Source organism: Nyctibius grandis, chromosome 9, assembly GCF_013368605.1.
Source record: "Nyctibius grandis isolate bNycGra1 chromosome 9, bNycGra1.pri, whole genome shotgun sequence".
In the NCBI taxonomy this organism is placed as follows: Eukaryota; Metazoa; Chordata; class Aves; order Nyctibiiformes; family Nyctibiidae; genus Nyctibius; species Nyctibius grandis.
Genome location: NC_090666.1, coordinates 31,981,410 through 32,007,468, shown reverse-complemented (window position 1 = coordinate 32,007,468; position 26,059 = coordinate 31,981,410). Strand labels below are relative to the sequence as shown.

The window sequence follows — 26,059 nt, the reverse complement described above, 5'->3', positions numbered from 1 at the left end:
ACCGTCCCCGCGGAGGGCCGGCGGCAGCAGCGCCGCCCCTCGCTCCTGCCCGCTCCCGGCGTTGTGAGGCGGGCGGGCCCACGGCTGCGCGGAGCGCCCTGCCCGCCTCCAAGATGGCGGCGCCCTCGCCGACGGAGGTCCCGCCCCACGGCCCGGCCGTACGCTGAGAGCGGGCGGAGGCCGCGGGAGCGCCGCAACATGGCGGGGTCTGGCAGCGGCGGTAGCCGGGCGGACAACGGCTACGGCAGCCAGCAGCCGCGGCGGAGGAAGGGCCCGGGCGCCCTGGCCACGGCCTACCTGGTTATCTACAACGTGGTGATGACGGCGGGGTAAGGGGGCGTGCGGGTGCCACCGGGCGCGGCCGCTTGTGGGGGGTCTCGCTGGCAGGGGCGCGTCGCTCCCCTCGGCGCCCCGCGGCCCCTCAGGCTCCGCTCGCCTCCCCGGGGCAGGGGCTGCCGCCCTCCCTCCGGCCGCCGACGGCTTTCCTCTGCACCGGGGAAACTTTCCCCGCGCCGGCTGCCCTCCGCCTGGCGGGGCGGGGGAGCGACCGGGCGCCGCCGCTTCTTATGGCCCCTCTGCGTGCGGCGGCGGGTAGGGCTCCCCCCGGCGCCATCGGGCTCGGCGGAGCCCGTCCCGTCGGAGGGCTCCCGGAGCGGCAGCGGGTAGGAGCTGCGAGCGCGGGGTGCCCCGCTCGGACGGGCTGCGGCCGTGTGTGTGCGTGCACGCGTGTCCGTGTGTGCCCGCCGTGCGTGCGGGTCCGGCTGGGTGCCCGGCGCTGTTCCGGTGGGCGGAGTGGGGCCGGGGCCGGGGCAGGGCTGGGAGAGGAGCTCCTCTGCGCCGCAGGGAGCTGGGCCAGGCGGACTCACTGGGTGTCCGCTGTCGCTGTGCCCTTTCTCTTGTCTGTCCCCGTCCTACCCTCAAGTGCCTGCCGCTCGAGCCGTGCCTGCCCGAGCATCGGGTGGAGGCACGTTGCCCGTCCCGTTGTCCCTCGTGCAGTCAGTGCTCACGCCTCACACTTTCGATCACTCTAAAAACCACAACCAAAACCCTCTCTTGCTGCTTCTCATGCTGGAGAGGGGTTTCCTGTGCGCACACGTAACGCTGCCGTACTTGCTTCCTCGGTTCTCTCCACGATAACCCGGCACCGATGAAGGTTGGGTCCCTGGGTGTCCCCCGGAGCCTGTCCCTGGTGCTGCCCTCGCCTGTGCGAGGCTCTAGCGGGACGGCAGCAGCTCGGGGGTATGAGCCCGCTCAGCACTGGCCGAGCCTCTCTGTGGCACGTCCTCTTCCATGTGCCCTTTCCAAAACGAATTAACAGAACAGCACACGTGCGTGTCTTCGGGGAACTGCTGTGTTTTATAATCGGCACCTTAATTTGCTTTGCAACTACTTTCTCATCCAGGTGATTGTGTAGATCACTGTTCTCGCTCACACGTCTGTAGTGTGGACTCCAGCACTTTTCAGTAGAGAGGTGAACCTAAAGGAAGGGGGTTTATCCGTAGCAGGAGTTAGGAGGGCAAAGCTGCTGCCCTTTAGAGCCCTGCGAGATTTCCCTGTAAGCCCTTCAGCTGCTTTGTACTTCGGGTGAAGTTGAAAGCTGTTGCTTGCGACGTGTGAGCTCCAGGGCCTGCTTGATGCTCTGCTCTTGCCCTGCGTAGCAAAACGGAGACTTGGGCCGGTTGGTGCATGCCGGGGTGTGTTCTTAGGCGCAAAAATAAAAATAGCAACAACTGGGGACTCTGAATTAAGACAAAGGAGACTTTTTTTTCCTTTTTTTTTTAGGGGCTGTAGAGTCTTACTGGAATCCAAATAAAAGTGAAATAATCTTTTGAAAGACTGAGGATATTTGGGTGGGAGGAGTAAAGAGCCTTTAAAATGGATCCCGAATGAGCCTGTTTTCCGCTAGATAAATCCTTGGTGGGTGAGGAGTCAGGCAAACAAACTAGTCTCAGAAGATTAGTGTAGACTTAATATAGATACGATTTATTTTAATAAGGCAATTGGACATGATGATTATTGTCTTTGCTGGTGACAGCTGGTGCTATTTCAGCTTATAAGATAGTTACACTTAGGTGGAACAAAGGTAGCTGGGAGGGGAGAGCTCAGTTCTTGTAAGGTGCTCCTTACACCCATTACCCAATAGGGGTGTAACTGTGAAGTGGAGGTGCTAACCAGATTTATGGCTCCATATGAGATTTGCAGGGGATTTCACTCAGAGGGGAATGATAATTACCCACCAGCTTGATAAAAATTAATCTCTTGTTTCAGAAGTTCTTAATTACATGAGCAATACAACGCAGCACAGGCAGTCAGGAGGTCTCTGCAGTTTTGTTGTCGTAGCCCTGCACAGTGTTAGGAAGTTAACCTCTCTGAGCTCTTCTTAGAAGTAAAAGCATTTGCCTGCTCATTGAGCTGCTCATATTTAATTCACTTACGTTTATAAAAGAGCTCAAAAACCTGAGAGAGAAATTGCAGTATAAATGGAAAGTTTCATTAAAGGTCCTGAACTTTTTATCATGGCAGGCAAGTTCCTGAGCATACGGCATTTCTCCTTCCTCAGAAGAAAAAATTAGAACAAATCCAAGTGTTAGAAACTCAGAAATAAACAGCATAAAGCTGTATTTAATGTCCTGTTGTCAGGTAAATCTTGATCATGATGTTACCTGTTTTCCCGATTTATACCAAACCTCCTAGAAAATACCAGTCTTGGGTGAGATGTGGCTTATGGTGCTTTAACGTGAGCTGCTTTTTTCTAGGCATGTTTGTGATCAGATGATTTCTGCAGTTTGGGGAGCTACCGTAGGGTCCCATGATCAGGGTTCATATCTCTGCGTTGTCACTCACTGCCGTTCTTTTGGGGTAGGTCACTAAGGGCTCTGACTGATAACTTATCTTCAAATGGATGAGGATTCTCTGCTTCCCCTGGACACTGTTGAAATTCCCCAATATAAAACATTGAGCTTAGGAAAAAAACCTCAATTAGTTATTTTCTTCTTTTTAAAAGACTTCATAATAAAATGGGTTTTCAGGAGTTAGTTGGCAGAAGCTCAGTTGTTCACATGGAAAGATTGATACACAGCTGGTGGCAGTAATTAGTTACTGTCCCCATGTCAGTCATAGAATCATTTTGGTTGGAATGGACCTTTAAGATCATCAAGTCTCCGACTTAGTTTCTCAGACAGCACTGCGTTGGAAAGAGAATTTTGAACACACCAAAAATTTGAAGATGCCCAGATGATGATATGATGCTGTAAAGCACATGGGATTTTTTTAAAGTGTTTTCTTTTGGTTTTGTTTTACAAAAAGGTGGCTTTTAAACTGAAGCACACACAGCTTTGTCATGCAATAAACAGGTAGTAGAGTAAATGTTTTAAAACCATAGTTGTCTTAGCTATGAGCTTTATTTAAAATGGATCAAGTAAGAATTGAAAAATCTAGGAATAATTATTGTATTTACTTGCATTTTTCTTGACTTAGCTGAAGAAAGCATTGATTCTAAAATAACAACTCTTCTAATGTTATGATGTAGTACACAGATTCCTAGTAATATAATTGTTTTTGCAAGAGCAAAAGAGTAGAAAAAGTATCTATAGCTGTGGGTCCCGAAATGAAGCTGCATGCACTCGCTGTTTGGTTCACGTGTTTGGGTATTTTCTTTCAGAAAAGGGCCCAACATGACACAACAGGGAATAACCACTCCTGCAGCTGGTTCCCAGCTGTACTTGCTCACGTTTTTTTGACCATGGTTCAAAGCGTTAAGCTGTGGAGAGCATTGCATCTTTCTTCTGTTGCATTCGGTCAAGCTGTTATTGTCCCATCACAGCGTGAAGTCATGTAGTCATGCCTGACCTGGCATAGGAAGCTCATTCTGGACGCATAGATGCAGCATAGAAATTATTTCCTAAAACCCATGGTTGACTGAAATCACAGAATAATGGGGGGGCAGGGAGGGAGGGCATGCTGGTGGAGTTGAGTGTAGATGTTTGATAAGCTGCTTTAAGATGTGATTATGTTTCTTATTTTTAGTCAAGTGCCGTAACTGACTAGTACTTCTGGGTAGAAGTAGCTGATGGTGGTATAGACAATGAATTTCAAAAGGAATTCACTCAACAAGATAGATCTTAATGTAACAGCTTTTGAATTTGTCAAGGTTCATGTTATCAGTGTTCTGGGTTACAAGTTTCACTGTCCATGTCTTCAGTGGCTGGTTGTTGAGAGTCAAAATACACTTCTCCCTTTTCAGATTCATTAACTGCGTAGCTTTGCTGTATTCTCTTGCATAAATGATGCAGAACCTCAGTAAACTTTGCATAAGAAAACACCTTTTTATAATTTTAAGAGAAATAAAGGGAATTAAAATGAGGACCTGAGCATAAAGCTTGCTTATCAAGTCTGAGCAACAGAAAGTAAAAAAAATTAAATTGTGTGTGTGTGTATTTATATTCCTTAGTTTGGATTAATCAAAGAGTGTAAGAGTCGAGCTTAAAGTTTACATGCATGGCAGTGTAATTTAATGAAATGTAACTCCAGCTGGTATCACGGGTAGACTTCAGTGTCTAGGTCAGAGAAAGCTGGAAAAACTAACTTATAGCTTAGCTTCCATGTGACAGTGGTGCCTTCTGCCCTTTTAAACTTCTCACCAGGTTTGTTTTTCAGTTGATCTTCCTCGCTTTCACGTACTCCTATTCCATTTTCTGTAGTCATAGGGGGTGAAGAGCTATTTAAGAATCGCAGAAACAGGAGAGAGGTACTAAAAGCTTCAACACAAAGTATGCACAGCTTTTAATTTTGTATGGATTAATACTTTGATCTGTATTAAATATTTTTGAAGAACAGTAATTTTATTATTGAGAGGGATGTGGTCTTTGGGAATGGAAAGTACGGCCTTTCTGGAGTCAGTGATCTGTTGTGGGGTGGAGATGAGCAAGGGGCTGGAGCTTCTCTGGGAGCCACGTACTTCACCAGTTCTTGGGTTAAGGTGAGAACAGTTTGCAGGCACAACCAAGAACTGGTATCTTGTGCAACCTGAGAAATTGCTCAATTCGGCGAAGTTTCTCAACAAACACGGAAGAATAGGAAAAATAAAGAAACTTGACAGATACAAAGAGGACAGTATTGACCTGCTCTGATTTACTGTTCTAAAAGAGAAGCAGTCAGTGTTGCAAGGGAGAGTCATTAATACTATAGTGCTTACTGGTTTATTCTACACTGAAGTCCAAATACCAAATTAACCTGGTTCTTTCTTTGTAAGCAGCATTTACTTGGCAAATGTTTGTATTTTGGTTTCACAAGACAGCTTTAACTGAAGGAACGTGTTACTGCTGAAGAAAGGGAGGGCTTGTTTCTCATTCCCCATTTCTTTTCCCCACTGCTGCTGCTTTTCTCTGGTGCTAGTCTTCTGAGAAGTCCAGGCAGAAATGAAATAGCTTTTTTTCAGCTGTACTAACAAATGTTGTTACGAACACAAACTTGGATGCCAGAGTTACTTATTATTGTAAAATCTGAACTTTACAGTGTATTTCAAACAACTATTACATTTGGGACAGTATTTGTATATACTTCATAATACCTAAGCTAATGTGGTACTTGTAAGCATCTAATATGCTGTAAATTTAAGAGAATTTCTTCATTTTCCCTGTTACAAAACCACAGCTGCAGATTTTTTTTTTCCAAAGGTTAAAAAGCTATTGCATAGTTAGGGGACTTTCTACATGTCTACGCACGCTTCCACTGAGGTGCACCATTGTTAACAGAGATGCGTGGTGACTGTTAGCACAAGATTTGTAACAGCACTTCTGGGTTTGGAGGGAGGTGGAGGTAAAGCAGGGTGGCATTAAGAGTAGCTGAGGGCAAGGCAGCCAGGATGAGCCTGTCAGTGAAAAGTTGGGAGCCACTGGTAAGGATTCCCACTTCTCGTTGATCAACCCCTTCTCCCCATGTTTGCCACAAGCAATTGCAAACTAAAGTTAACTATAGGTGCTAATTTCAAATGAAAAAGTGTTTTACCAGAGTGTACCCGCTTTAGTTTTGTGGCTTGTCCTGGACTTCACTGAAGAATTTCCAAGGTTTTGGGCAAACGCTAACTCGGGACAGCTGTGGTAGTGGAGATGTTACTGCATCAGCCAGGACTGGAGGAAGAACTTTTAGGGTTGCTTCCTAAATTACCTGAGGGGAAAATCAGCAAGGTTATCAGGTCACATTGTTTATAGTCTATTTGCAGTTATATAGGCACTACTTATATAGGCCTAGATATATTTGTTGCTTAAAAAGGAAAGCTGGGACAGGAATGGCTGTCACTGCCTTCAGGGCTTTAGCAGGCTCAGTTTTCTTTGCAGTTACTTATCCATTACTGTTTCTCATAAAATATATGCTAGCAATTAAGCAGGATGGACTATCATAAAGTCTAAGGGTTTACTTTGAACTGAAACATTAAAACGAATGCCCTCTGAATCTTAATTGTGTATATCAGACTTCTTTAAGTTATGGTAAGAGATCTTTGACTAGTGGTAAATGATTTTCTACTTAAACTGAAGAAAAAGTGATGTCAGTCGTATTTAAAATGTCCTGACTACATTCCATAACTAAATTAAATACAGCTCACTGAAAAGTAAACTTAGACATTAAAGATACTGGTATTATGTTGGTGCTGAAAGATGTTTAAAAAATGCATAATATTTAACTTCAACAAATTTGCAGAGAATACAAATATTTAATGTTTTCAGTGTTGCAGAGGGTAGGTAAAAAGTTACTATCTTTCATGACAGTTACACGTCTGTTGCTTTCTCAGCTATTGAAAGAGGGATTAAGGATTTCTTTGTATTTATGCTCGGCTTAATGTCTCCTTATCTTAGACTTTTTTTTCTCTCTTTCAGATGGCTTGTTATTGCAGTTGGTCTAGTTCGAGCATACCTGGCTAAAGGTAGCTACCATAGCCTTTACTATTCAATAGAAAAGCCCCTGAAATTCTTCCAAACTGGAGCTTTGCTTGAGGTAGGTGTAGTCTTCTTCCCTAGAGTTACTAATATTTGCGTGAGTGTTTTCTTTAGGAGAAACAAGGCAGCCTTTGTTGAATGGTGCTTTCTAGGTACCTGTTTTTTCATTAGCATTTATAGTGATTTGAGGGCAAACATAAGAAATATGCCTCACACACATGCTGAATTTTTCCTTTTAGCAAGCAGTGAGGGATCTTACTGTCTGCTATTTAGCTTGGGCAGCAGAGCTAGATATTAAGCTTAATCTTTGAAATACAAATATTGAATGTTAAGCTCTTGTGATAGAACTAAATGTGTTTCTGAATTGTTTGATTTGAAATGTTAGTGATTTGAATTTTTCTTTTTGTTCTAGATTCTGCACTGTGCATTTGGTAAGCTTGCAAATTTTCAGTTTTATTATTTTTATAGAAGACTGCTGTTTTAGTGATATATTAGCATTAAAAATGTTATGGTCTGTGAATTGCCAGGTCTAATTCTTGCATAACTCACTAATTTTTGCCATTCCAATTTTTTACTAAATAATTTGACAAGTTACATCACAAAAAGGAAAATAGTGTAACAGGTTTTCAATTACTTGACATTCTATTTTTATCTAGATCCTTCCAATGCTACAAATCTTTGAGCAGTTTATAAATGTTTTACAGTAGATCATTACTCTCCATCTCTACATCCTGTAATCTTCTGTACTAAGCTGCCTTTCCTAAAAAAAAGAAAAATTTCTAGCTGGAAGTAGTTTAAATTCCAATAAAAAGAACATTTCAAGCACTAGAACTTTGCCCACATCCACAGAACATAGATACGCATTGTAAAATTAGGAAGGGGTAACCACTCTTTATCCCAGATTGAGCTGGACTTTAATGGAACTGTTTGGGACAGTAAGAATTACTTAAGACTCGACTGGGCAGTTCTTATTAGCCTGTACTGTGAGGCTGATTTGTTAGCTTGGTGGCAGGAGCTCAATTGTGTATAAGTGGTCTGGGGTCCGTAACAGTGTCATGGTTCAGTCAACCTGAAGAGCTTCGTGTCTGAGTGACAGGATTGCATCTCATCTGCTTTGTTAGTCGGCATGAGTAGTGAACAGTTTGGCCCCAGCATTTGGATGTTTTGTTCGTAGAGTAGATGATGTGTCACAGTCTCGGCAAGATCAAAGCCAGTGTGCTATAAAAGGGAGCAGTGCCTGTCTGCATACCTTTGCTTAACTCTGATTTTTCTAAACAATCCAGGCTTAGGTTCAGGTAGGTGGTCTTGTGAGTTTAAATGTCAGTGTTTGAGCTCCTATCTGAACGTTTGCTAGCTGCTATTTAAGGAGTAAGATGGCATTAAGGTTCCTAAAACTGCACCTACAAACCTGCTATTGCTCACGTATCGTATAAACAATCTACATGCTGAAGGGTGTATCACTATGGTACAAGTAGGTTCATATTGAATTCCTGTGCAAAAGATTTTTTTTTTTTAATAACCAAATACGGTAGTTGGAAAACTTGGAATCATATACATAAATTTGTCAGCAGAGGGCAGCCTAATCCTGTGTTTGATAAAGTAGTTCTGCCCTTCCTGAGTAATTGCTACTCTGAAAATGTTCTCTTATAACAGACAGTTTGTAGACTGTGTGCAGATCATCCCACGAAGTGAATGATAATATACTCAAATTAATGTACAGGCTTCTCAGAGTAAGCTATATGTGTCATATCGTTGCCTGTGCTGCCAAGGTGGTCCTTCCAATACTGTTTTATTTTACTAAATATCAATTACTGGTTTTTAATAGAATAAACCATACTTACTTTTAAAGCATTTGTCAAAAATTAATAATAAAATGTGAAACTTTTGAAGTCCAATTTAACAAGTGGCAAGAAGGATGAGTTAATTCTCAGAACACTGGGGAAAAAAAACTTGCAAATAAAATGCTATTTTACCATCCTAAATCTGTAATGCTCTGCTGTTTTCTTAAGCTAAACTTGTGTGCAGATGCCAGTGTTTACTAGTACAAATCTAAGAAAGAACGTAAAAAAATTAACCAGATTATCCTTTCCTCACACTTTAGAGTATATGTCCACACAAATCAGTGAATAGCAGGAGAGAGTCCTGTGTTTCACCTTCCAGGCTGGTGCAGAACAGCAAACAAGATGACCCTACCAGCCTGTCTGTGTGCAAAGCTAATAATCCTGGCTTGGTTGATTTGAGATGTGGATCCATTTAGGCCATGTTATCCTCAGTCGCACAATTTAATATTAGTGAAGAGAGCCATTAGTGGAATGTTGCAACATTTTATACCATTATAACTGTATCTCTGCTTTCCCTAGCAAAGTTTTTCACAAAAAAACCCACTTATTTTATTATAACTGCCCATGGATTTTTTTTTTTCCTGCTAATTGGAAGCATTTGTCAGCTAAATAAAATGAGGCTTTTTTGCGCAGCTGCATGCACTGCTGCTGTCTGCTGTAGTCCTACTGACCCTGTTAAAATTTCTGTGCAAGGAGAAACAGGAAATTTGCAGATTCCTTTGCTCCTGCTAAACTAATTACTATATCTAGAGCTGTAATTCTCTGTCAATAGAGGAGCTTATCTGTGACAGATGGCTGTGTGTATCAGCATAACTTTTTTCTCCACATCTTTTCAGTAGAATCTGAAATGTTAGCATCTGTGAGGCAAGTTCTTCAAAATATGAAGATTGTTAGGGGAATGTCTCTATCAAGCATGGTTGAGAACAGAACTTTGGCATGTGGCAAAGATTTAAAAAATAAAGGAGAGCTCTATATGAAGAGAGGAGGTAACATGTAGCCCAGAGATCAAGAGGAGAGGGTGAAGGCAAATGGAAAGTGAACATGCAGTTCCTTGACTTGTGTAGCAGACAAAATCCAAGTGTATGAATGGCATTGATAGCATGGAAGAGCTTCTGCCTGGAGGAACTTGCTATGGAAGGAGGTGATAAGAGCCACCAAAATTAAGAAGCAATAGTAGTACAGGGAGTTTTTAAAGGGAGTGGAGGAGAAAAGAAGACTGAGTACAGTCCCAGCCTACAGAATCACTTCAGTACCAGTCTTCCTACCATAGTGTTGCTTACCAGTAACCCTCTGGTAAGCCAGAGTCAGCACTGGTAGGCTTTGCTTTAGCATGCTCAGTTAGGAGGGATACAAGGGCTCCACGTGTAAGCTATGCACACAGCCTGTTCTCAGTCAGGAACTCCCTGGGAGAGGGGAAGCACTTGTTGGGCGTTGGAGGATTTCCTGCTGGAGGTGGGAGGCTTAGTCCAGGATCTGGGAGAGGTCTGGGCATGGCTTACTTGCTGCTTGGTGTTCTGGACCTGAGCCCTCTGTCAAGCACCGCTCTAGCACGTGCAGTGTTGAATAAGTGGTGACAGATGTTTTTAAAAATACCAAGTTTAAAATTGTCTGTTGGGTACCTTTTCAGTGCAAAGACTAAATAATTAGAGGCAAGTAAAGTTTACGTAAATTGTAGCTGGTGCATTGCTTATTTTGATCTGGTTTTGGCACAGTTTGGCATTGTCTTGGCTGTAATGAAAAACTTTGTGTTACTTGTGAGATGATCTTGGATGGTTCCTACACAGTCTTTTTGGCTTATTTGTAGATTCCTTTGCAAGAACGTTAGTTTATCTTGCTTAGGAAGAGATGGTCTAAATTGTATAAAAGAAAGGGTCTCTTATATCGTAGGAGTGTGCCTTTAATGAGTGCAGATTGTGTGATTTTATAGCCCCCCGTTTTGTGTTGTCTGAGGAACAGAAATTCTGCCCTGAGAAATTAGATTATGAACAATACATGATAAAACTGAAGAGAGCTGTGTTTGTAGGATTTTTCCTTCTTTACTCTGAAAGAAGACTAACATGATGACTGTGTGACTGAAAGTAATTCTAATGAAACTTGCTTTTGGCTTTCCTTATTCTTCCTTCATCTTCCACTTTCCAATTGGGTCTTTACATCTTTCTGAGGCTGTTGTGTTGCTTGCTGTGGTTTGTATTAGTTTTAGAAGCACTTTTTATTGTGTATTACGAGCTGCAGCTGCTCTTTCATTTGTCCTCAGCATGCTATTGGGAGAAAATAAAACTTTGTCCTTGAAGTTTAGAAATTTTGTTTAATCTTGCAGTCTAAAACTATTCCTGCTCTGTCAGACCTGGGTGTGCAGGATCCTTTTAGTGGCAGTTTAATCAGCACCTCAGAACTTGCTTAGAAGAACCAGTGAAATCTGCTTCCTTGAGAAAATCTTAAAAATGTTTCTCTACCTACCAATGCATCATCTGTTCCTTGGGTTTTGTTTTGTTTTTTTTTTTTAAAGTTGTAGCCCCAGGAAGGATTTATAAACTTTGTCTCTATCAGAATATGGGCTAGATCAGTGTTTCTTCAAAGTAGTTATACTTTTTGCTTGCTGTTTTTTGGGATATACTGTGCAAAACATCTTTATTGTTTTTACTTTTTAAATCACAGTAATGAAGAGTATCTTGGATATTTTAATCAAACAGGGTTTATTGGAAAGACTCTATCCCAAAAGCTATTTGATTGAAGTTATCTCGTCCTATTCAGCTGTTTTGTGTATTAAGGAATGTGCTATGATTGCAACAAGTCCGATTGCATTATTTGCATTTTGATGCATGAAGTCTTTTCAGGGGATTGCATTGCATTAGGCTGTGTAAACACCACAGGACAGACTTCATACTCTCAAATTTAAAAAATTAAATGCTTTCCTTTGAAAAATTTCCAATAACTGGACTTTGCTTAGCTGTGTTTTACTTCCTCACCCCCACCTCCCACCCCAATAGTCAGGAATATTTACTAATTGCAAAATATCTTCCAGGCATTGTTCCCTCTTCTGTTGTTCTGACTGCTTTCCAAGTGATGTCAAGGGTTTTCCTGACGTGGGCAGTAACACATAGTGTAAAAGAGGTAAGTTAAGCTACAAAACAGACAGAAAAACTAATGGCCCATGGTAAAAAGCAAGTGTTGATCGCTGTCTTATTTTCCTTAAAATGACTTCTGTTTGTATCCCAACGTGAAGGTGTTTACATGAATTTCTGTGGATCAAAAGAAATAAAAATAAATCTGATGTCATCTTTACTTGACAATCAAACAGACTGAGGTCTGATTCTCTCGCTGTAAGACATCTAGCTTCTGAATAGATTTTGCAGTCCTTACTGGAAGTTAAAGAGGTTCCAGTGTGTAATATGGAATCCAGAATTTTACTGCCACGTCTTTCATACACAATTTGCTTTCTTTACCATGGCACATGGAAGTTCCCCCTCAACTGTGCACAGCAGTGCCTGGATGTTCTTCATTATCACTTTCCAGGATAATCTTCCCTCTGTCTTTTGTTTGTTTTTCTTATATGCAAGTGTAGGTGGGTTTTGGGGCCTGCGTGGTTTTTCCTCATTGCTTACCTCACCAAATATTCCTGTACTTTATAGAAATCTCTGCATAATCTTTTGGAAGCAGTCTTATTTGAAAATCATTCCTGACAGTTATTTTAAAATCTAAACATGCTTTAATTGATACAGATCATGCTGACTGACTCTTTCATGTCATCTGAATACCTTCTAGTAGCCCGGATATGCCGCATCTGTGCTGTTACTTTAGCCAACCAATCTTACTGGTTTTCTTCTCATTTAAAAAAAAGAAATTAGTCTTGATGCCAGTGTCAGAACGGCTGCCTGAAGTAAGATGGTCATCTAGTGTCATTATATCCATAAGATCTTTGGTGGTTTGTCATGGAGAATGTCTGAAGGAGCTTCACAGAATCACAGAATATTAGGGATTGGAAGGGACCTCAAAAGATCATCTAGTCCAATCCCCCTGCCGGAGCAGGATTGCCTAGACCATATCACACAGGAACGCGTCCAGGCGGGTTTTGAATGTCTCCAGAGAAGGAGACTCCACAACCTCTCTGGGCAGCCTGTTCCAGTGTTCGGTCACCCTCACCGTAAAGAAGTTTTTCCTCATATTTATGCGGAACCTCATGTGTTCCAGCTTGCACCCATTGCCCCTTGTCCTGTCAAGAGATGTCACTGAGAAGAGCCTGGCTCCATCCTCATGACACTCACCCTTTACATATTTATAAACATTAATGAGGTCACCCCTCAGTCTCCTCTTCTCTAAGCTAAAGAGACCCAGCTCCCTCAGCCTCTCCTCATTAGGGAGATGTTCCACCCCCTTAGTCATCTTCGTGGCTCTGCGCTGGACTCTCTCTAGCAGTTCCCTGTCCTTCTTGAACTGAGGGGCCCAGAACTGGACACAATATTCCAGATGCGGCCTCACCAGGGCAGAGTAGAGGGGGAGGAGAACCTCTCTTGACCTGCTAACCACACCCCTTCTAATCCACCCCAGGATGCCATTGGCCTTCTTGGCCACAAGGGCACACTGCTGGCTCATGGTCATCCTGCTGTCCACTAGGACCCCCAGGTCCCTTTCCCCTACGCTGCTCTCCAACAGGTCTGTCTCCAACTTGTACTGGTACATGGGGTTGTTCTTGCCCAGATGCAGGACTCTACACTTGCCCTTGTTATATTTCATTAAGTTTCTCCCCGCCCAACTCTCCAGCCTGTCCAGGTCTCTCTGAATGGCTGCGCAGCCGTCCGGTGCGTCAGCCACTCCTCCCAGTTTTGTGTCATCAGCGAACTTGCTGACAGTGCACTCTGTTCCCTCATCCAAGTCATTAATGAATATATTGAATAGAACTGGTCCCAGTACCGACCCTTGAGGGACTCCGCTAGACACCGGCCTCCAACTGGACTCAGTCCCATTGACCACCACTCTCTGGCTTCTTTCCTTCAGCCAGTTCACAATCCACCTCACTACCCGATCATCCAGACCACACTTCCTCAGTTTAGCTGCGAGGATGCTGTGGGAGACCGTGTCAAACGCTTTACTGAAATCGAGATAGACCACATCCACAGCTTTACCATCATCTATCCACCGGGTTATGTCCTCATAAAAGGCTATCAAGTTGGTTGAGCATGACTTCCCCTTGGTGAAGCCATGTTGAGTGCCCCTAATGATCCCCCTATCCTTGATGTGCCTAGAGACAGCACCAAGGACAAGTTGTTCCATCACCTTTCCGGGGATGGAGGTGAGGCTGACCGGTCTATAGTTACCCGGGTCCTCCTTCTTGCCCTTTTTGAAGACTGGAGTGACATTCGCTTTCCTCCAGTCCTCAGGCACCTCTCCCGTTGCCCACGACTTAGCAAAGATGATGGAGAGTGGCCTAGCAATGACTTCCGCCAGCTCCCTCAGCACCCGCGGGTGCATCCCATCAGGGCCCATGGATTTATGGACGTCCATGTTGCTTAATTGGTCCCTGACCCAGCCCTCATCAACCAAGACAGATTCCTCCTCTATCCTGACTTCTTCTGAGGCCTCAGGGGTCCGGGGCTCCTCAGGACAGCCTCCAGCAGTATAGACAGAGGCAAAGAAGGCATTCAGTAACTCCACCTTCTTTTTATCCTCTGTCTCCAGGGCCCCCACCTCATTCATCAGTGGGCCTACATTGCCTCTAGTGTTGGCTTTACCTGCAATGTATTTGAAGAAGCCCCTTCTGTTGTCCTTGACCTCTCTTGCAAGGTTTAATTCCAAGGAGGCCTTAGCTTTCCTAGTTGCCTCCCTACATCCTCTGACAACAGACTTATATTCCTCTCAAGTGGCCAGCCCCTCCTTCCATGATCTGTACACCCTCCCACTTGAGTTTGCGCAGCAGTTCCCTGTTTAACCATGCAGGTCTCCTGGTACTCTTCCTTGACTTCCTACCTGCTGGGATGCTCTGATCTTGAGCTCGGAAGAAGCAGTCCTTGAATGCTAACCAACTATCTTGAGCCCCCTTACCTTCTAGTACCCTGTCCCATGGGATTTCCCCTAGCAATTGCTTGAAAAGGCCAAAATTGGCCCTCCTGAAGTTCAGGGTTGCGATTCTGCTAGCTATTCTGTTCCTGCCACATGAGATCCTGAACTCTACCATCTCATGGTCACTACAACCAAGGCTGCCCTCAACCTTCACCGCTTCAACCAGACCCTCCTTGTTAGTGAGGATAAGATCCAGCAGCGCTCCTCTCCTAGTTGGCTCATCCGCCATTTGCATCAGAAGTTATCATCAATGCACTGGAGGAACCTCCTGGACTGAGGATGGCTGGCTGAGTAGTCCTCCCAGCAAATATCAGGGTAGTTGAAATCCCCCACGACAACCAGGCCCTGTAATTGCGAGACTGCTCTCAGCTGCCTGTAGAAGGCCTCATCACCCTCCTCATCCTGATCCAGTGGCCTGTAATAGACACCCACAACAGTATCACCCCTGCCAGCCTGCCCCTTAATTCGCACCCACACACTCTCAACTCATTCCTGATCCGTCCCTGGACAGAACTCAGTACATTCTAGCTGCTCACTCACATAAAGAGCAACTCCACCACCTCTCCTTAGTGGCCTGTCTTTCCTGAACAGGACATAGCCATCCATGACCACATTCCAGTCATGTGAGGTGTCCCACCAAGTCTCTGTAATTGCCACTAGATCATAGCCCCCCGACTGAACACGGATTTCCAACTCCTCCTGTTTATTCCCCATGCTGCGTGCATTGGTGTACAGGCATTTCAGGGAGCGAGCTGAGCACACCGATTTCACCCCAGGGGGATGGGAGGCCTCCTGGTCTACCTCAGCACTAGAGCGTTGCCCTAGTGGTGCAAGCCCAGCTACTACCCCATCCCCCTTCGAATCTAGTTTAAAGCTCTCCGAATGAGCCCTGCTAATTCCTCTCCCAGAACCCTTTTGCCCTTACGACATAAACCTTTCCCATGTATTACCGTCACGCCTGGTGTCTTATAAAACCAGCCATTATCAAAGAACAATGAGCTTGTCTCATTACCAAGTCTTTAGGGAAGTTGCTTTCTCTTCCTTACTCCAAACCTGTTACCAGAGCATCCATCCACGTGTAGAGTAACATAACTCACTGTAGTTCCTAATAATTAGCAGCCCTTTCTGATATTATGATGCTTGTTCATGTCGAGCCTTAGTTTCATGCTATTTCAAGTGGAGGAATGTTATTTTTCTCAATAAACACAAATTTTTTTAAATACTTATCTTCAGTATGGATTTCACTTTTGGTGCAAATAAGTGTACTCCAGTCTCTGTTAATTCACTGGAGAGAAATACTAGATTTTGAACAAAAAAAAAAAAAGCCATAATCCCAAGACATCAGATTTTAGATACATCTATAAAATATTTTTAAAGAAATATGCCTGTAGTTTTGCTTGTTACCTGTATAATGTTGGGATACTTGGTGCTTCATAAAGAACAGCAATAATCTCTTTTTATGAATTGCCTCCTGATTTTGAAGTAACCCAAATGTTAAAATTTGGATTGCGTGGATTAGAATTATTCCATGTGTTGTCTGTTAGCCATCAAAGGGAAGTCTGTAAAATAATTGTGGGCTGGGTTTTTTGAAACTTATGCCCACATTCTCACCAGAGAAAATGAGCAAAATGGGAGAAAATGTGAGCAACAAGTTCAGCTTAACAGTTTTTAACAAGGATTTTTTTAACAAGGATTATTTCAACAATATTACACGCAGTTTTTTCCTCACATTTGTGTGGTCTTTTGGTTGGAGTCTTGCAAGAGACTGTATTATGTGTTGCTTTTTTTTTAACGTCTTAGAGAGTGGGAATAAGAATGGTAAGGATGAGGAATCCTGTGATGAGTTTTTCACCTGTGACTTAGAGCAAATAAATCAAATGAAGAGGCTGTATTCTGACCCCTCCCCTTCCCCCCAACCAGAGAGCATGCTGTCTCACCTGGGGAGATGTATTGAAAGTGTCACGAGTGTTCTACTTTTTCTAAAGGACTGTCTGCACAAGTGAGCTCCATGGTGAAGTCCAGGATTAAATTCTCACACAGCTTTATGGAACTTGTAAGCTATGCAGTTGCATGATGAGGTTCTTGTAAAATAAAACGCAGTTTTCCTTTTTAACTTTTTGAGTGAGACTTGTTCAGTATCAGACTGTTTTCATATATAATATAGTTAAAAGAAGAAACATCTGTATTGCATCCCTCCTTTCTGTCAGAATACACTTCTAGATATGTGATGTGATTTGAAGCATGCTTCTTGCCACTAACATGTTTGTGCTTTTTGTTGAATTTAGTGCTGATGTGTTGTTAAATTCAATATGAAAGTATTTATAATAAATGTTAAAGCATGGCAAATGTTAAAGCACTGCACACCTCTTTGGGTAGCAAAGAGACTCCCCTTGCCTCCAGCATATGAGTAGCTGTTAGCTTGGTGGAGGAGGGCCTGGCATGTAATACGGTACTTTTAATTGTTCTGTCACTACATTGGAAAGGAATTGGTTTGGTGAATTGTGCTGTTTCTCCTACAAAGGAGGGAAGAGAATGAGCAGGCTGGCATGAAAGACTAGAAGAAAGTAGGCATAGAAGACCAGAAGGTGCCCTTCAGTTCAAAGTTGTATTTTTCAATGTGTGTGAACAGTGAGATCATGTGGTGACATCACTGCAGGCCTTCATAGAGTTCTGTTCTGATAGGTAATTCCGCATCCAGTTCTGATGGGTAATTAAAAAATGGTGTCAGCAGTGATTTAATGCTTCTCCAGTTGGGTGCAGTTACAGATAAGTTGCGGACAAGCATAGCATGTATTTAGAGGAGCCTTTCCAGAACAGACTGTCAAAAGGGATGGTGTGAAGATCGCATATACATGTATTGAGGTAGTAATTAAGACTCCAGTATCTGCAGTTGTGAATTGACGTCTTCAATCAGTAGTACAGCATGCTTGAAGAAGGAAGAGCATCTTAATTGATGATATTTAAGACTAAGTTGTAGTAAAAGAAGTCCATGCTGGAAAGTTCAGAGTGCTAAATGGGTGAGTGCAGTTGAAAATCCTGATTCATCACTGCTTTACATCTGTGTAAAATTTGAGTAATACTGTATAACACAAATGTCTGACAGGCCCATTGTGCCTACTGTGAAGCTTCCTCTTTTTTTTTTTTTTTAATTGATGTCCCAGAGAACGAGCACTCTGGAGGGAGATGTGCTGTTTCATCATTACAGTTGCATAGTGCTGCTGGTTTTACTCTTCTGCACCGGATTGCTTAATTATGTGTTTAGCTGAAATTTTCTGCAAATAATTTGTCAAACTGTTACTCTTAATGTGGAAAAATCTACAGAATTTCCCTTTTCATGCATAAGGACAGCAAAAACCTCTTAGGCTTTATTTTGTCAATTCCCAGTTCTCATCTTTGCATCTTAAAAGGCTACAGATTCTCTTATATTTTAACAAACTTTGTCTGCTCTTCATAGTATTGAAGATAAGCTAAAATATATTCAGGATCCTCCTTGATGATAAATTGGTTTGAAACACATGCCAAAAAATTATGCCCGTGGTATGATGACCCTTATTACAGCAGTTGGACAAATAAGTTGTAAATAAAGGGTGAAATGTGCTTTGACTTTATCTAACACCTCCTTCAAAGACTGGCATGAAAAAGCAGAGGAAGAGACATTGAGTTCTGAGGGCAGCATTGGGCTTAGTGGCTTATTTAAAAGGGTGTCTGCTGTTTGTTGGCTGTACTATCCCCCTTACCCTCAACTTGTAAGAGGAACAATACAAATGCAGCGTTAGCAGTGCCTAGGTGAATAAGACTCTTGAGAGACTGTTTTGTAAATCAGTTCCCAGGGGTTCGATAGTGTGCATCTCAGACATCTTTATCTGAAGTATTGAAAAATTGTCAGTCCGCAAGGAGATGTTCTAATAGTGACAGACTTCTGACAGATCTGTTAGTGTGTAAGAAGCATACTTTTTAATGATGAGCTGTGGAATGTAGTTAAAATATGATGATAAAATGCACAGTAGTCTTCTGTTCCTTACGGCACAGGATGGAACTATTTGAAAACCATATAGGTCGCTTTCGTATGAAAACTACCACCAATTTCCAGTATTCTTTCTTCCTTAAATAGGGACACAAGCTATAAAGGCACAATCAGTGATTCTTTGTTACGTGACCTTAACAGGGTTGTATGTGTGTGTGTTATAATGGTGTGAACTGTTTTAATAACTTCTACACACAGTTCTAATATTAAAGTAGATGGGAAAGACTAGACCTGAGATGGCAGTGTTACAGAAGTCCTGTGATAGAACTGGATTGTAACTGCCAGATTTTCTACTTCTACGTGTATCATTCATTGTTAGCTTCACAGTTTCTTGTCCTTGCTTTTGACCTTGGGTGCTACTCAAGCTACAAATTTTTGTTTGCTGCTTTTACTGACTTCAATAGTTAGGGAAAGAAGTGGAGTTTCAAAGCACGGGTTGAAGTCTGTGACACCTAGGTTTAGATGAACTCACTAAGCTGCTACTCCTGATTTGACCAGAAGATGCAGCTCTGGAGTGCTTGTGAAGCGTATTGCTCCTTGGGAACAGCGGCATCTGTGAAGTGTTAACTTTTCCAGGTTGAGAACTAAGTCTTGCTTATAAAGCAGACCCCAAACAAGATTAGGATCCTGTAAGAGTGTGAAAACAGATTTGGTCTCTTCTCTGAAAATCTTCAAATAAGTTCTGGATTTTGTTCTTTTATGATGATGTAAGGGAGATTAATATATAAGCAAGTTATCAGAATTTCGTGTGGAAAAAGGACAAGGTGCATTTGCTGCAAAATGCAATGAAAGTGACTTGAAATGCTATACGCAGCAGAATATAGATTAACAGCAGCTCTACTTTCCAGAATATCCCAAGATATCTGTATAAATCTTTCTGGGTTTTGTAGTCTGTAACAGAAAGCTTTTTATGGGTAATCCTCAAGAGCGTTTTTACACACAAATATATGATCGGTCCCCTCCTATTAAAAGGTTTCTGATTGCCCATATATTTCCTTGTTCCTTTTTTTGTTTGTACATGTACTTTGCCTAAGATGAATAGAGTGTACCACGGTCCACTGAATTTGGGCTCAAGGTACTCATAAAGCTGAGAATTCTGTTGAAGGGGAGGCAAGGAGAGGGAGGGCTGCGTAAAAATCATGTTTGCTCTCTCAAGAGTTTGTAGTGCAGGTGTGTGACCCTATATACTACTTCTTCAGTGTTATTCCATATGAAACTTAAACCTCATAATTATGCTTCCAAATCTAATAAATCTAATAATTCATTTTAAAATACATGCTTTTGAACATTAACCTTCAAAATATGAAGGGAGTAAAAGCTGGTTCCGTGATGGGTGTCTGAAATAAAAGCTCTAAGAGGTGTAAAGCAGTGAAACATAATAATGCCTTCTGTGTAACATTAGAGGAGCTATGCTGGACACAGTAAGCAGAAAAAGGAGCAAGGAACAGTGAGGCAGGCAGTTGTCAAGCTTACCTGAGGTGAGACAACTTGAGCTTCTCTTTCTTCTCACAGCCTATGTCCTGGTGTTAGCTGTTCTGCTACTGCTCAAAATTAGGACCCAGTTTCTCATCTGTAGAGAGAGGAAAACAGTGCTTCTACTCAGAAGTAGCACAGACTAGGATCAGAATATAAAGTCTAAACCAGATATCGAGTGTTAGACTAATGTGTTAGCATCCTTTCTGCTTGCTGCACTAGGAAGCAATCATAGGACTGAAATAGAAGCTGGTACTGTGCAGGAATGGGAAGAGTTATGAGTTGTTCTCAGCATTTCAGGGTTTTCTTGTACTAATTTACCGTGTATAGAATGGGAGGTCTTAAGTTATCTGATCACCAAGCAGAGCTGTTCTTAAGCAACCAGAAAAATATGGAGCATGATAAGAAGGGTCTTTTACTGTTGTTACTAATGGTGCTTTTAAGCTCATTCTTGAGGTCTGTTCTCTAAAATGATGCAATAAAGCAACCCGTGGGAATTGATTTCTTTGAGGTTTTCTTGGGTCTGTTGAGTAATTAGTAACGCTTGAATTCAAATTGAGCTTTTTTTCTTTCGTACAGGTACAAACTGAAGATAGTGTCCTATTGTTTGTGGTGGCCTGGACAATCACTGAGATAATCCGTTATTCTTTTTATACGTTTAGCTTGTTAAACCATCTCCCTTATCTCATCAAATGGGCCAGGTAGGTGGCATAATAGAAATTGTAGCCTTAAAGCACTGATTTGACAGGGATATTTATCTTGTAAAATAGTTGCAGTACAAAAAAATAAGATTCTGCATTGAGGTAATTGCCCTGTTTGTGAATGTGACTTTCTAGCTTCTTTCCAGCAGATTTCTGGGTTAAAAAAACCTATTACACTGTAAGCTGAAAGGGTAGTTTGTCAGAACTCAGTCTCACTTACAAAGTGATTGTGTTTATCAGAAACTGACATTTAACAGTAAGGGGCAACAGGAAGTAAACTGACATTTAACAATAACCCTCGAATCCAAGGGTTGTTCTTGAAACAATCTGTAAGTGCATTGATTAATATCAGCTCTGTTTGACCTCATTTTAAGTAATATAATGACCTCTGCCAAAGAGTTCAGAGATCAAAGTAACAAAGTGTGTTGGAGTGGGGGAGAACAGTTTTAAGGATAGTTTTGAGATTGTCAAAAGTAATCTTTAAATAATTCAAACTGATTGCTGATTTGAATACTTATCTTGCAATAATGTTCACACCTTGCTATGCTCTAATCAAATAAGAGCTAAAGGAAATAAATACTGTGTTGAGAATTTAAAATTTGAATATCCATAATAGCATTTAACAAATGCTTTGTCAGAGTTTGTCATAACTTTTAATCCTTTCCATAAATGTTTTGTTCTAGGTACACTTTGTTTATAGTATTGTATCCAATGGGAGTCTCAGGCGAATTACTCACAATATATGCTGCATTACCCTTCGTCAGGCAGTCTGGCTTGTATTCCATTAGTTTACCTAACAAGTACAATTTTTCTTTTGACTACTATACATTCCTGATCCTGGTTATGATCTCTTACATTCCAAGTAAGTATGAGTTTGTTAGGCTTTTTTTTAATATTAAAAACTGTAACAGGAAAAGCTAGTAATTGTGGGATTAGTATACATATAACTAATTTTGCAAAATTAATTTTGAAAGTTATCTAAAGAAAAAAGTCAGAGTAAAAACTGCAGGGATTGCTTTCTATCAACACCTGCAAAACAGTAATACATGTTTATTCCTCTTACACTTGGAATATTAAATAACTGTGGTACTTCTTGGCAAATGTTGACATCTTCATATTTTTTTCCCTCCACTTACAGACTTGTAGGAGAACAAAGTTCAAAACAGCTTCTTAAGACTTATTTCTTTATCAGGAATAAGAACACTGCTTTTGCGTTTGTGGGTAGGGAACTATTTCTGTTAAATTAACTTGAATTGACATAATCTCTGGTTGACGTTTCTATAGACTGAAGATTTGGTGTTGCTGCTTTGCAATGGGGAATAGGAACATGGAAGCCTTTAACAAATTTAAATTCACAAATAAAGTCTAACACGCAGAATAATGTAGTGATGATAATGCTGCTGTTAGCTATCTCTGCAGATGTCTTTATATGAACCTTGTTGTTTGTGTAGAATGATAAACGATATTCAAAGATTTAAATTTCAGTAGTGTGGCTGTCTATAACAAGCACTTACACTTTCAGTGAACCATCCTGTAATTATGACATCAAGGTTCATAAGTTTTTCCAGCTGTTCTTAAAAAAAAAACAAACAAAAAAAACCCCCAAAAAAACCCAAACAAAAAAAACAAAAACCCAAACTACTTTTCATGCATTTGTTTCTCCTTGTCCCCCTCCTCCAGAAACGGTGATGTTACTAAATCCAAGCAGCCAGAATAATATCTTTTGTTTTAGTCAAAATAACCAGGAGTATTAATTACTTCTTGTGCGGTAGCTAGATCACAGTTGACAGGCTATGTGGGAGAGAACCCGCATTGAACCTGAGTAACAGTTTTAGCCCTCTTTCTCCATTAAAATGCTGTCTCTTAAATGAGGTATTTTCTGTGATCTGTTATCATTTGCTGGATGTGTAACTTGAATGCAGTCTTTTTAAATTTTTTATTTTTTTTTTTAATTGCTATTGTGAATTGGTACATTAACTCTGAGAACCAACTGCTTGGACTCAAGCAATCTTAGGTGCGTTTTCACTTGAAGGTATTCCTGTGGTATTGCTGAGGTACAAGAAAAGCAATGTTCATTGCATTCGTTGATTGTACCGTAGTTTGGTTGTTCATTCATAAAAGGTACCTACACAGGAGTTACGCCTTCTAAACCCACTGAAGACCTTGGAAATTTTGTGAACGTTTATCACAAGGAGAGCAAGCTTTGAAAACTGTCATTAAAAATTGAGTTTTTACATTCTTGATAGTTGCATCTTACCATTTATATCACTTTAAATCTCTAGTTTAGTACTTGTCTGTCAAAATTGACATCTTCCTAGAAAAGATGTCATTAAATTTTTTGCATATAATGGATCCCCATTACGTAGACTTCTAATGGAGAAACTATGGGGCTCTGTATTTTGTTACGTTTCTGGACGGCTGTATTCACTCCTTAACACTGGTGGAGTGAATCAGGATAGGAGGGAAACAGTCAGGAAAAGAAATATAGGGTAAAGAAAGACAAAAGAAAAATGTTGACATAAAAAAAACACAGTACGCAAATTAAATAGACTTTGACCTATGTTTATGATGAACACTTTGCATGTGTAATTGAGATAATTTAGGCTGATGCTGACCTTGTTTTATTTTCATACAGTTCACAAAGGTTTAGTGTCTCATGGCAATTTTAGCTTTTGGTGTTTATGTATGTATGTTTTCCATCCTATACTTTGTTGTTCTGTAAACATATTGTGTAATGTAGTCTTAGCATATGAGGAGAAAAAGCTTTGCATGGAGGATAAAGAGAGAAGAGAGTTCCTTAGATCCTGAAAAAGTGACACTAGCATTATAAGAAATGAAACAAATCTGGAAATGTCATTCTTTCAGAAGGACGTTTTCCTCCCTGCAGTGTATTTTCTTTCTAGCATGTGCAGTTCAGGAAGCTTTTGTCATCCTGCTTGTACATGCAGAGTTAAATAAGGCATTTTGCATTTAATTAAAAATGTGATTGCTCTAGGAATAAAAAAGTAGTACCTGAAGCTTAAGGACAATTTCACTTACTCTCTTTAAAGAATAAAAGGCTATAGATTACTTGATATGAAAGCAGATAAGCGTGTTTCCTTTTTAATAGAGAATTGCTGACCTTGAGCATCTGACTGTGCATCTTACATTGACATGTAAGCCTCACTTTGTATTTTTTATTTAAGTCTGTTTTCTCTTCAGTCTTTCCCCAGCTGTATTTTCATATGCTACATCAGAGGCGAAAGGTCCTCTCCCACACTGAAGAACACAAGAAGTCAGAGTAATTCCAACTATTTTTCAGAACTTTTCAAACATCAAAATGCTGCAGATTTTCAATACCCAGCACATTTGTAAAGAACATACCAGGATAAAATAAGTCAGAGGTAAAAGACTAATAATTTAGCAACAATAAATCTGATTTCACTGAAATTCCACAACGTAAAACATTGAAATAATTTTCAGCTTGCAGTGCTTCAGAAAACTTTTAAACTTTATATGGCTTGGCAGTTAGCCTTTTCCTTAAATGATGTGCTAAATGGTTTTCATTTATTACTAAATGCCTGAAGGTTGCAGTATGAGTGATGAAGTTGTACCCACTAAATGCTTGAGTTGGGATTATATTACTGATGCATCTTTTTTTTAAGTGCTTGACTGCATGCCAGAAACTGTATGTATTGCTGTGAAAGCAAACAATATGCTCTGGAATACTACAGGATTTTGTCAGAGACTCCAGTGGACAATGTAATCCGAGCAAAGTGTTTGAATTTAGAAAAGTAGGTTGTGTATTTAAAAGGTGATGGGAACAAGAACAGGAAACCAATTATGGGAAATGAGGGGAATGTGGTTCTTTAGGAATTTAAACAGTAGGGTGTCTGACCAGAGTGTGTTCTCTGAAGATCTTGTTTAAGCTGATTACTCAAATGCTAATGTTAATTCAGAGGCTATAATGCTTATCTGAAACATTTAAACTCCTCCAAGTACTGCATCCTTGGATACTTTTTAAAATATTAAAAAAAAAATAATACTAACTCTAATATTTCTAGTGATATCAGTAATGAATCTAAACAATGCAAGGAGGCAGGTAATCCAGAAACAGGTGCAGTTCTCCCTTTTTTACTTTAAATTATCATCTCTAATCATTGTCCACTATCTCAGTGGTACTCATCTTTCAGTGTTGAGGACTATTTGGTCTACTGTGGAATCATTTGAGGGCCTCGTTCCTCAACCTAACTTTTCTCAAGTGACTAATGCATATCACTCTGGCATATCCAAGCAGGCAGTTCCAGGCACTCAGCTTCTGATACGTTGCAAAGTCATAAGCTCCTTCTTTGAAAGCAGATTATCTCATGTGTCACATGCTGCTTTTGCAGATTGGACAAGCCTTCCCTCATCTGCTCTTTTGAAAGAGCAGAAGACCATAGAAAATTAAATTTTCGTAGGTGCTTTCTCTGGGTTCTCAGGCTAAGTCTTCCCTTGGGAAGGTAAAACAGAAAATGAAAGAACTGAGAAAACCTTGTGGCAAGGCAGAATGCACTAATGCTGTGTGAGCAGTGCCCCAAGTTATGAACAAACTGTTGATTGCGGGGGGTGGCGGGGGACGGGATGGGAGGGATGAAGTGAGCAGATATCCAAGCAAAAGGAAATGTAGGTTATGATCTTTGCTCTGTAAGGAATTGATAGTCGAATAGTCCTGTCTTCACCCAGTCAGAGCCACTAGACAACAACACAAGGGCTTCTCTGGCTTCCCTCTTGCACCATCATGATTTAGTGCATAAACAAGGTGTGACCACTACCATGGTACCTGCAATACTAGTCTCGTGCTGTGCCTGCCAGCACCTCCCCCTGGAAGTGGCCCAGTTACTTCTGCTTGATGCATCGCAGCTGTCCCTAAACATAGCCAGCAAGTACTAACGGCCCAGGCTCTCTGTTCTAGCACTCAGGGAGAGCTGGATTTACCATGATTTTGGTTTATGCTTGTCAGAGCTATATTTAAAAAAAAAAACCTTTGCATTCTTCAGTAGTTTTCTTTGGGTC

General features: G+C 41.4%; 1 protein-coding gene across 1 annotated transcript; it reads left to right on the top strand.

Moving 5' to 3' along the window:
* The first annotated feature begins 125 nt into the window (after window positions 1-125).
* HACD2 (3-hydroxyacyl-CoA dehydratase 2) lies at window positions 126-25,604 on the top strand. Its single transcript, XM_068407818.1, has 7 exons — window positions 126-329; window positions 6,873-6,990; window positions 7,345-7,363; window positions 11,796-11,884; window positions 20,904-21,025; window positions 21,709-21,887; window positions 24,227-25,604. The coding sequence occupies exons 1-7, from the start codon at window positions 199-201 to the stop codon at window positions 24,307-24,309; spliced, it is 741 nt and encodes a 246-aa protein (XP_068263919.1). The 5' UTR covers window positions 126-198; the 3' UTR covers window positions 24,310-25,604.
* The last annotated feature ends 455 nt before the right edge of the window (window positions 25,605-26,059 follow it).

Coding starts and splice junctions, on each gene's coding strand:
- HACD2 (XM_068407818.1), top strand. CDS start 199: ATGGCGGGGTCTGGCAGCGGCGGTAGCCGGGCGGACAACGGCTACGGC. Junction 330..6,872: donor AACGTGGTGATGACGGCGGG/GTAAGGGGGCGT, acceptor TCTCTCTTTCAG/ATGGCTTGTTATTGCAGTTG. Junction 11,885..20,903: donor TAACACATAGTGTAAAAGAG/GTAAGTTAAGCT, acceptor TCTTTCGTACAG/GTACAAACTGAAGATAGTGT.